Source organism: Scyliorhinus canicula, chromosome 18 (assembly GCF_902713615.1).
Source record: "Scyliorhinus canicula chromosome 18, sScyCan1.1, whole genome shotgun sequence".
In the NCBI taxonomy this organism is placed as follows: Eukaryota; Metazoa; Chordata; class Chondrichthyes; order Carcharhiniformes; family Scyliorhinidae; genus Scyliorhinus; species Scyliorhinus canicula.
In genome coordinates, this window is record NC_052163.1 from 44,264,968 (window position 1) to 44,277,148 (window position 12,181).

The 12,181-nt window shown below is 45.2% G+C and overlaps 1 protein-coding gene across 1 annotated transcript in view; it reads left to right on the plus strand.

Annotated features, from left to right (window-relative positions):
- Positions 1 to 4,749: 4,749 nt before the first annotated feature.
- tekt3 (tektin 3) overlaps positions 4,750 to 12,181 on the plus strand; it is a 43,384-nt gene continuing 35,952 nt past the window's right edge. Inside the window, 6 exon segments of the mRNA XM_038777542.1 lie at positions 4,750 to 4,825; positions 5,939 to 6,144; positions 7,723 to 8,142; positions 8,145 to 8,311; positions 9,874 to 9,957; positions 10,055 to 10,125. Of these exon segments, the coding sequence (XP_038633470.1) occupies positions 7,755 to 8,142; positions 8,145 to 8,311; positions 9,874 to 9,957; positions 10,055 to 10,125 (710 nt within the window). The 5' untranslated portion in view covers positions 4,750 to 4,825; positions 5,939 to 6,144; positions 7,723 to 7,754.

The following is a 12,181-nucleotide window of genomic DNA, read 5'->3' on the forward strand; positions in this document are numbered from 1 at the left end:
GTTGGATATCGACCTGGTTACCCCATATTCTCGGCACGATCTCCAGCACCTGAAGATGGTTGTCCTCCTCTAACTGCATCTGTAAGTGCCGGAAAGTTCCTGACACCCCCTCCAGTAGACCCTAGCTCTGCGTCTGCATCTCCACTAGTGATGGGATTAATAATTCCAGAAGAGCAATACCTGTTTGGACTACAGCTAATTCCTGGGAGCAGGGGTTCTTACTTGCCTCCACCTGCTGGGCATGCGCACCAGAAATTGTCCAAGGAGCCTCTTCTCTAAAATGACCTACCAAGGTGATAGTCTCTGGGACTATTGTCTCTCGACCTTGTCCAATAGATATGAGGTACTTGTTCCCTGTGTGCATGAGGAAAAAGGCTGTAGGGAGGATGAGCTAGCTGACCACTGCACCATGGTACAGGGGGCCATTCAAGCGGGAGAAGCAAAAATCTATAATTAGGAAGATTGATAGCATCCATCTCGGAGAGGCTTGAAAGGATATTTGAGTGGTTGGGGGGGGGGGGGGGGGGGGGGGGGGGGAGGGATCCAGTTGTTGTAGTCCACGTTGGAACAAACAACATAGGCAAGACTAGGGACGAGAACCTGTTGGGGGAACACACCAGGAACTAAATTAAAGAACAGGTCCTCAAGGGTCATAATCTTTGTATTACTACCCGAGCCACATGCAAATTGGCATAGGGATGAGAAAATTAGTGAAGTAAACACGTGGCTAAAGGAGTGGTGCGGGAAAGAGGGGTTCCATTTCATGGGGCATTGGCATCAGTATTGGGACAGAAGGGATCTGTACTCTTCGGATGGTCTTCACCTGGACTGATCTAGGACCCGTGTTCTAGCGGAAACTTCTCACACTCCCATCGGTTTTGGGCTATCTTCTCCTGGGGGACAGATAATTAACATTATGAGACACTTGGACATGGGTTACATGAGGGGTGTGGGGGGGGGGGGGGGGGGGGTCTGTCGCTTGTGGCCTGTGTCTGCAAAACACCTGGCTGAAGATGATAATACAGGTTTTGGGGTTTGGTGCAGGGTGGGATGTAAGGGTGATGCTGACAGATGAATTTTGATTGATCTATTGGAGTTGGGGAGTGGGGACGGAGATGTGTGAGAGGAGTGAGGGACGGGAGCGATGCCAGTGGCACAGAGGGAGCGACTCACCCTAGCTGACTGAAGGAGGTTGTTCACCTTTTTGTGGCACTGCTGCCAGTGTGACTGGTGAAGCTCGTGGCGCTTGCCGTCTCTGCCACCTTCACCCAAGCCCAGTTGATGTCGGCAGGCGGTAGCCTCCTGCCCACTCTAGGGAAGATGGTGTCCCACATCTCCTGCACTGCATCCATGATTTTCTCCAGCTCTGTATCTGTATACCGGGGGGGGGGGAAGAATGCTGCAGCTCTTCGCGAGCCATCTTCTTGGCTGGAATGAGAGCATGTGGGGAGTGGAGCGCTTATAGCAGCCTCCGGCTTGTCAAGTTCTCAGTGCCAATTCTGGCCCCAGCAAATCTGACGCCGGCGCTAATGCGAATTGCACTTTTCACGTGGGCAGAGTGCTGACGAATTAGCATGTCCTAAATTGTTCTGGAACTGGTGCCCCAATTTGAACATGGAACACCCACAATTCAGTCCCAGCGCAACCCTTAGGGCATGATCTACTGGCCATGTTGCCCCTGAATGGGGCATGACATGGCCAGTACATTCCGGGAGAGGACTTCCCAGGGCTTCCCGACAGCTGTTACATCTCGGAAGATTTAACCAGAGTTTGCGAGACATCGCCATCTGGTTCCTGCCCACAATGGGCATGATCCAGCCTCACAGAGTGAAGTCGGCTTAGAAGTTCACTTACCTCTGCCTTCGCCAGATCGAACGGCCACCTGGAATCCACCAGCCTTGCCGAGGAGACCCCAGCCAGATACCGTTCAATACTGCTTCCCACAAACGGAACCAGGCGGAACGGTACCTGGGGGTGTCTCTCAGGTGATTGGAGGCCCCTGGATGGTCGACCTCCAGACAGGAAGCACACTGGCATTGCTGGTGCTATCCGTGCACCGTGGCATTGCCAGGCTGTCATCCTGGCAGTGCCACCCAGGTGCCAGTTGGCACTGCCAGGGTGCTCAGAAAACACTGCCAGGCTGGCAGGGGCCTTACAGGGTGCGAGGTCAGGAGTGGCAAAGTGCAAGCTGGCATTATTTCCACACCAGGTATCGGGCCCAGGGTTGCCCTGTCACGATGTGATGAGGTGCGGGAGGCCCAAGAACCCCTGACAGGTGAGTTGGGGCATTGTGGGGTCGGGGGAAATGTGGCTAAGGGCGGCCTGGGTGTGTTCTCAACTAATGAATACATAACTGCAACATGTGTCTTGTAGTTCTGTGAACAATTTCCCTCCAGGGGACGGAAACAAGACAGAATGCCACTAATGCCAGGAATGATCCCATGAATCGCTCCCTCAGTCTCTCAGAGAATTCCACCCAGGGTCATTTACATAAATAATTAAATATTGTTCACCAAAAACATTGCTCCATAAATGATATCAATATGAAAAATCTTTCTTTCATCTTTGCACCTTACATGTCAACAACTTCCTTTTGTCACGTTTTATCACATGTTTGCATAAACTTTTCTTTATCCATATTTTACCTGTGTAAACTTGTCACGTTATGATTAGAACACCTCATCAGTGGTGGATTGGATTGGATAGGATTTGTTTATTGTCACGTGTACCAAGGTACAGTGAAAAGTATTTTTCTGCGAGCAGCTCAACAGATCATTAAGCATATGAAAAGAAAAGGAAATAAAAGAAAGTACATAATAGGGCAACACAAGGTACACAATGTAACTAGATAACACCGGCATCGGGTGAAGCATACAGGAGTGTAAGGTTAATAAGGTCAGTCCATAAGAGGGTCGTTTAGGTCTGGTAGCAGTGGGGAAGAAGCTGGTTTTGAGTCTGTTCGTGCGTGTTCTCAGACTTTTGTATCTCCTGCCAGATGGGAGAAGTTGGAAGAGTGAGTAGCCGGGTGGGAGGGGTCTTTGATTATGCTGCCCGCTTTCCCCAGGCAACGGGAGGTGTAGATGGAGTCAATGGATGGGAGGCAAGGTCCTGTGATCGACTGGGCAGTGTTCACAAATCTCTGAAGTTTCTTGCGGTCTTGGGCCGAGCAGTTGCCATACCAGGCTGTGATGCAGCCAGATAGGATGTTTTCTATAGTGCATCTGTAAAAATTGGTAAGGGCTAATGTGGACATGCCAAATTTCCTTACTTTCCTGAGGAAGTATAGGTGCTTTCTTGTTGGTAGCGTCAACGTAGGTGGACCAGGACAGATTTTTAGAGATGTGCACCCCTAGGAATTTGAAACTGCTAACCATCTCCACCTCCGCCCCGTTGATACTGACAGAGAATCTGCTTTCTGAAGTCAATGACCAGCTCTTTAGTTTTGCTGGCATTGAGGGACCACTCCACTAGGTTCTCAATCTCCCTCCTGTATTCTGACTCATTGTTATTCGAGATCTGGCCCACTATGGTCGTACCGTCAGCAAACTTGTAGATGGAGTTGGAACCAAATTGTGCCATGCAGTCGTGTGTGTACAGGGAGTATAGTAGGGGTCTGAGTACGCATACTTGCAGGACCCAGGTATTGAGTACTATTGTGGAGGAGGTGTTGTTGTTTAATCTTACTGATTGTGGTCTGTGGGTTAGAAAATCGAGGATCCAGTTGCAGAGTGAGGAGCCAAGTCCTAGGTTTTGGAGCTTTGATATGAGCTTGGCTGGGATTATGGTGTTGAAGGTGGAGCTGTAGTCAATAAATAGGAGTCTGATGTTGGCGTCCTTGTTGTTGAGATGCTCTACGGATGAGTGTAGGACCATGGAGATGGCGTCTGCTGTGGACCGGTTGCGGCGGTATGTGAATTGCAATGGATCAAGTCATTCTGGGAGTATAGAGGTGATGTGCTTCATGACGAACCTCTCAAAGCACTTCATTATGACTGAAGTCAGGGCCACCGGACGGTAGTCATTGAGGCACGTTGCCTGGTTTTTCTTTGGCCCCTGTATGATGGTACATTAGCACTTCAGTTTTTTTTGCCTCCCAGCAATTGAAAAGAGCTATAAAGGAGGATCGAAAGAATACTTTAAAAAGGAATGACTACCTAAAATTACATTTTAAAGCATTGATCATTTAAGCCACAGTAATTGCAACTAATACTTGCCTATTGTCTGCACAGCCTTGGATGCCAGGGCGAGAGCAATAAGAGCAAAGGAAATAGGAGCAGGAGCAGGCCATTCGGCTCATGGAAAGTGAGAAGTGTTTTGAATGTATCACCTTTTGTTTCTAATATTGATAGAGCATAAGGGAGAAAACTCTCTAAAGTAATTCCTTTATTTACACGTATTGAACCTCAATGCTGCAAGGCGTGAAGTTCCCCCCGCCGCCCCCCATCTTCGTGTGTGTGCATTTGTTTACTTGGCAGCAGCACCTTCATTATTTAGTCTGTAATTTAGCTGCTACTGTCCTTCCTCTGCTCCCCCGGGGTGGCTGTTGCCAACCCACCGCGTCCATGGCAACAGATAGCCGGCTTTCACTGTACACACAGTGCAGCCGAGCTAGATGGCCGAGGCCCGCCCCCCTGCGCCCATTTGCTCCTCAGTCCCAGGTTTGGACGGGGCCGGCCTGGGGATTCAACCTTCCCGCTGTCAATCAATCAAAGGCCGGGCGGATTTCCCGCCCCGGGCTATCAGGTATGCTTCGCGTGCAAGCGCTCGCTGCTGCTGCATGTTGGACTGTGTGAGGACAGCGACCATTAGCTCCAATAGTTATCTGGTCGGTAAAAATAAATACTTTGCTTGCATTTTAATTTTTAACATTTTCTTTGTATTGTATATATAATAAAGACCATTTAGACCTAGTCTTTTGAGATTTTTTAAAATTAAGTAAGTAGTCATTTTTGTTATGTGGGCATACCTGAATGTCCAACAAAGAAATAACTGGTCCACCACGATTTTATTTTTTTTTGGCAAAATGCATCGAAATAATCTGACTTTAGCAACTGAGAAGTATCGATTATGTATCAAACCTTGGTAACTGCTTCAAGCGAAATAGGAATTAATGAAGGCTTTAATAGGATCGATTTATTATCGTCTTGCAGTGTGCAAGTTTTGGAAAAGTGTTTTTATGTACAAATGAATAACTGCAGGGTGATGTTAGAATTTTTAAACAGTTGACAAGTGTGTCGTTGGATGCCTGAGTTACATATTAACATATCACCGTGTCCAGATTATTATCGAAATTTCCATTTAAATAACATTTGAACAATATTTCTTTGATGTTTTGTCGGTAAATTCCTTTGTACATAGAAAACATGTATTGAAACTGTTTCGAAGTATTGCCCGATCTTTTAAGCATTCAGGGAAAATCGTGAAAGGAAAAGGAACTGTGCAGCACACAGAAAGACTGCGCTAGTTATTATTTTAAATCAATGGTGTTAAGGTGTTAGTTCCAATAATGCAGCTACTATAGCTGTAATTGGTTATGGAATTTAAACTAAGAATCACTCAGGCCTTGTTATACAGTTGTTATATAGATATTATCTACAAATAATGACATCTAAGGATTAAAAGCATAGGAAGAATAACAGCTACATTTGTAAAAGTAGTGAGATTGACAATGGTATTCATATTCTTAAAATGTGTTTAATGGGTAATATAATCAATAATTCAGAAAATTAGGCATTATTTGCTGCAGATAATGCCTCAGCCGTTAACAGGCAAAATCACCTATATTGTGCACAGGAAATAGTTAGCTATTTCTAAGAATGGGGACTATGGATTAATTTCAGTACCCTATTTTAGCAGGGTCATGTAACTCGTGTTAATTCTCTTGAATTGACAACCAAGTGGAGCACGGTTCTAATTTCTCCTTTTGTTCTTTCAACAGGTGATACCTGCTGGATTCACAAATTCATAAAGCCAGCTCTCATTTATTGCTTAAGGTGGGAGAGAGCAAGGATTAGTTTTGGATTGCTCTAGCTAAGAGTTGGCACAGACATGATGGGCTGAGTGGCCTTTCGTCCTGGAAAGCTCTCTGGTTCTACAGGTTATGCCATTGAACGTTTGGCTCTGCAACCCATTCTGATTTCAAAGGTGTTTCTCAGTTCTTAAAACTACCTGATCAAAATGCACGAGTAGTTCATACAAAATTTGTTTGTTGTTGGAAATATTGAAAGGCATTCTGTTTTAGTCTCCTGCCAGCTGCTACATGACTCCGCCCTTAAATCCATAATCCCCTCACAAACACTTCAAGTTAAGTCTAGTTAAATCTGAACATCCTGTTGATTTTTCCCCCTTATCTAATGTATCTAATGTGTTTTCGAGATCACCTTCTTCTAAACTTTGCAACATTACTTATTTCCACCTCACCTCCCCACTGAGCCCTGAAGACCCAAATCGTTGCCATTATTGCTTCAAGGATGGATTTCTCCAATAATCTTCACCATGGTTTCCTGGCAGCCAAGCCCCATAAAGTGCAACTCATTCTGCATGCAAACACTTGTATTCTTATCCATGCAAAGCTTGACATGTATCTGCACCCGCCCAGGGCTGAATTGGCCATCCTTTGGATCATGTTCAAAGCCTTTATATTCGTCATCAAACTTCTTTGTGAACTTGCACCATTCAAATTCAGCAGTGAGTTTCTGCCCCAAGTTCATTCTTGGCTCCAGTGACACTGATTTAATCTTTGTTTCGGACCTCCTTGTTCCACATTTGGTTACTACTCTCTAGTCACCAGGCTTCTGCCCTCTCCACTTCCAAAAGTCCACTAAAGTCTATTTCTTCTCTCAGTCCCACCTCTTAATACATCCTATGTATTGTTTTCTCTTTCACACAGTACTCTTGTAATTCTCTCATTTCTGCACTCCTCTGAGACATCTTTCTAATGTAAAAAATCACGAGGTTGTATAAGGCTCTGGTCATATCCCATTTGGAATATTGTGAGCAGTTTTGGGCCCTGTATCTAAGGAAGGATGTGCTGGCTTTGGAGGGGGTCCAGAGGAGGTTCACAGGAATGATCCTGGGAATGATGGGCTTATCATATGAGGAGCGGTTGAGGATTCTGGGTCTGTACTCAATGGAGCTTAGGAGGATGAGGGGCCTAGATAGAGTGGACGTGGAGAAAATGTTCCCACTAGTAGGAGAGACTAGAATCTGAGGGCACAGGCTCAGACTGAAAGGACAAACATTTAAAACTGAGATAAGATGAAATGTCTTCAGCCAGAGGGTGGTGAATCTATGGAACTCATTGACTGTGGATGCCAAATCACTGAGTGTCTTTCAGACAGAGACAGATAGGTTCTTGATTAATGAGGGATCGGGGGTTACAGGGAGAAGGTTGGAGAATGGGGATATCAGACTCAATGGGCCAAATGGCCTAATTATGCTCCTATATCATATGGATATAAATTCAATTTGTTTTTGCTGAATCCTTAAAAAAATTACAAAAGGAAGACGAGTAAGTTCAGTAGCCCCAATGAGAAGCTGCTTTGAAAGGGAGACTCAAAACTACAGCGTTGTAACTATCTATGACTTGTGCTCCCTCTTAAAATCGTTCATTGCTGGGATGCAGAATCAATTAATTTGCCGTAATATCTGCACAAAGTGTAAAATGGTAAAAATGAAAAGAATAAGATTGCGTTTAAAAGTAATAATTTGTGTCTTTTATAGGAAAATACATCATTGTACATTTAGGCTCAACAATGACTGCGACTTACTACCGTCCCAGGGCAGCTAGTGCTAACTTTCTGCCAGCCATATCAACAATGGCAGCAAGTTACAAAGGCCACTATCCTCTCAATGTGCTGAGACAGAGCTTAATGATGCCTTGGAGACCCAGCACCTATTACAAAGTGGCATGCGTTGTTCCCACCATAGCTTCTTTTACTACTAATGCCCCTGAACATATGGAAGCCAGAAGTGCTCATATCCCATCGAATAGAACAACGTTGCTCACCAGATACAGTCCTCAAGATTGGTATGAATCTAACCAGACCAACTACAAAGAGTCTGAGTCTTCCAGGCACAGTGCAGAGAGGCTGAGGGTTGACACTGTTCGTCTGATCCAGAACAAGGAAAGCATTACCAAGAAATACAGTTTGAAACCAGCAAGAATTTAGGCGAACGTGTCAATGATATTTTGTTTTGGAAGTCTGAATTAGCTCATGAGACTGAGCAGATAATCGGGGAGACTAATTCTCTCCTAGAAGTCAAGAAACGATTGGAGCGCGCCTTGGCAGAAACTGAAGGTCCTCTTCAGGTAAAAGGCATCTTAATAGTGAATTACTTCATATTTTAATGCTCTAATCATGCAGTTGCTTTAATTATTTACAGATGTCAATTCCTATTTAGAAATAATTCTTTTGAATAAGCAACAAGCAGGTGAATTCGTTGTTTTAAAGGGAATTCAGTAAAATGACTTAAGAAATAGCATATTTACCAATAATTTCCTCTGTTTTTTTGCCTGTTCAGTTTCTGAAAAAACATATATTGTATTCCACTGGAGCTGAGAGATTAGAGAAAGTAACTTTCAAATGCAATGAGGTCACATGATGCATTTAAGGAATTCATATCCATTCTCATGCTCAGGTTTCTCACTTTCTGACACAGCTGATAAACTTGGGGCAAAGAATTGCTTTCGTCACTATTGTGAGAAAAGTGAAACATTTTGTCAATAGTAGATCGCAATATTAGCTTTGTTCTTTCTGACACTATATATAGGGTTAAAAACCTGTTCTGCACAGGAAATAGTCCGGTTTGCTTCACAAAATCATTCCAGAAAGATAGATATCTCAGGATATTTTGCCTTTCATGCTGATGGTGAACATAGGCACAAAATTGCTCCTAATGTGACAATAATTTTCTATCTTGAGAAGGGATGTTTAAATATCTTCAGTTATCCATTTACCGTTCAATAAATTTACTTGGTATTTCTAGCTGGCGCACTCGACCAATGAGAGCTTTATTTCCTGTTTACAAAAAGCAAAGCAGATTATCATCAGTAAATTGTTCAATCCTGGGTACGTGAAATATAACCTAGACATTGGACAGGCAAAGGAATGTCTGGGTCATCGTGAATGATGGCTGACCTATAGACGTGCTGAATAAGAGAAAAATGTCCAAGAATTAGAACCCAGAAGCCTGAAAGTTATATGTTAAGACGTTGCCAACACTGTTTTGAATACATTTATGATATCACACTGATAGTGATTAAAGCAGTTCCTTTCTCCCTCCTGCTCCAGTGCTTTGCAATTTACAGGACTGGTGATTTCAAATTTCAAAATAAAACTCTTGAATTGAAATAGCCTTGGTGGTGGCATTGCCACTGGACTAGTAATCCTGAGGCCCAGGGAAATGCTCCAGGGATGTTTCAAATCCCACCACAGCAGATGATGAAAATTGAGTTCTGAATTAAATGTCAAATAATGACTGTGATATCATTGTTGCAAAAATACATCTCGTTCACTTATGTCCCTCCTTAAGGGGAGGAAATCTGCCATCCTTACCTGGTCTTGTCAGGATGAGACTTCACAGCAAATGGGTTGACGCTGAAATGGCCTCGCAAGCTTTTTGGTTCAAAAGCAATTAGGGATAGGCAATAATCACTGGCCCATGAATGAATTTTTAAAAATTGTGTAGCATAAGCTTTCTTAATCTCAATAGAAAATGTTCAATGGGTGTACTATAACAGTTCAAAGCCAATATTATTATCAAATAAAAGCTCATTCGGGTTCAGGAAATTAATAATAGTATGGCATAGTGTTACATGACTTCAGTCGCAGCTTGTATTCTTAATTTTCATGTAACTTATTAATGCAACAGGTGTCACAAGAATGTCTATACCACAGAGAGAAAAGGATAGGTATAGATCTTGTTCATGATGGCGTAGAGAAGCAGTTGCTCAAGGTTGGTGTAACTAAATCAGAAGAATTCCTGTGTTAAAAGTACATTGTATTGGTCCGGTCATTTTGCTGAAGCAATATCTGCACTTTCTTTTCAATAGGAGGCTGAATGTATAAAGTCCTGTCAAGAAAGAATGAGAAGATATCTGAACAGGGCAACAGCCCAATTTAAGTAAGGGTAAACAATTTGAATTACAAAGAAAGTCATACATTTAAAATTCAGGGAGAGCTTTAGGGTAGAAAGAGGAGCAAACATGGCCAAATCGAACCCTGAATTAAATCCTACATACTGAATTGAGCTCAGTGTGCAGTATGATCTTGTAAATCCTGCTCCAAAAACTTTGGGCTGGATTCTCCGTTTCAGGGACTTGGGCCGGGACTTTCCAATCCCCGGCCAAGTTCTGACCCCAGCGTGAAAAGTGGTGCGAACCACTCCGGCGTCAACGATCCTCTATTGTCAGGCATATACCCCTTCCTAGGGGGGCTAGGTTGGTGCCGGAGTGGTTCCGCTGCTCCAGCCGGCGCGGCACGGCCGGCGTGAGTTCGTGCACGCGCGCCAGCCCCCGGGCAATATGGCGGAGCCCTACAGGGGCCTGGCGCAGAGGAACATAGGCCCCCACGGAACCAGCCCGCCCGCCGATCGGTAGACCCCGATCGTGGGCCAGGCCACTGTGGAGGATCCCCCCCCGGGTCGGATCACCCCACCCCCCCACCAGGATGGCCCCCGCAGACAGAACTTCCAGGTCCTGCCGTGTGGGACCATACGTTACCCACATCGGTGGGACTCGGCCGAACTCGGCAGGCACTCGGCCCAGAGAATCGCCGGGGGGGGGGGGGGGGGGGGGGGGGGGGGGGGGCGCTTTCAACGGCGTCGTAAAAACTGTGGCCTTTCACGACAGGCAAACTAGTGTCAAAAGACCACATATTCACAGCTCTGCAGGGAGCTAGTAGAGACCCGTCATGAAGCTCGCAGCTTTAGCTGCAGATACAGTCCCCCGCACTTCCAAGTCAGAGACCACCCGCCCAAATATAGCCTGGTTCCCCCACCTCCCCAATCTACCACTCCCTGCTGCAAACAGTCCTTAATGCATCTTATCAGACCTCCGAAACACACTGGACTGTGATTCAAACCTGCCCTCCCATAATTCGTAAACAACCTTGACAGATTATTCCGCATCTTTGATTCCATTCAAATATTAATGCAGTGCTTTCAAAATAAGCAATTAAAATGCTCATATGCAGAAGACTATCACTGCTGCACAAGACTATGGCTCAGATTTTGCTTTTGTGTTCGCCATGAGTGCAAATGGCGACGTGGACGCAAAATCCTACGAGAGTCATTTTGCTGGCGAGATCTCCTTGTGCAATTGTCCCCATCCCTCCCACCATTGATGTAATGGGGTTCCGCACAGGAAAGTCGGGATAGATTAACATAAATCATAGGGCAACCCCGCCGTGTCGTTCGCTCACAAAGGGGTCTCACCTTGGCGAGGTTTACAGGTTTTTAAGAATGGGAACCAGGTGAAGGGGGCAATCTGCGTACAGACAAGTACAGCCCCTGGGGGCGGACGAGAGAGAGACATGCCTTGGCAGTGCCCCCTGTCAGAATAAAGTGGCAGTGTCAGGTGGGGCTCTCTCTGGGAATCTCCATGGGGGGGGGGGGGCGGTTTCCCTGTGTCCATGGGGACTCACAATGGGGTGGTGTATTCCATGTGCATGGGGGAGGGGAGGGTTTGCCCATGTGTATGTGTGAGTGGAACTCCGTGTGCGTGGGGATTGGTTTCCTCTTGTTCATCAAGCAGAGATCAAGATGTCCTTTAAAAACAGCACCCTGATCTCAGGAATCCCGGTGTTGCTGGCTTCTTCTGGTCCGACTCGACCAGGCCCGGCAGCGTAACGGCCTGGGTTCTTTTCCCCTCCAAGTGCTGCATAAGGCGATGAGAAATGCGGGATGTGCAGTCAGTGAGCTGTACCACGCTTTTCTCATCTGAGCCAGAAGAAAGGGAAAATTCCATTATACATTTTCCAGGTGCCTACCTATAGCCAAAACTCCAAGCCATGAACCAAATAACACAGTCGGCAATGTTTTAAAATGCATACATACATCGCTCTGACTTTATTTACTTATTGATTAAGGATCTAACCATGCACAGGTAAGGATAAAAATAATGGATCAGCACTACAAAAGGTTTGCTTTTAATTTATTGCCTTTGAATGGTTAGACCAAT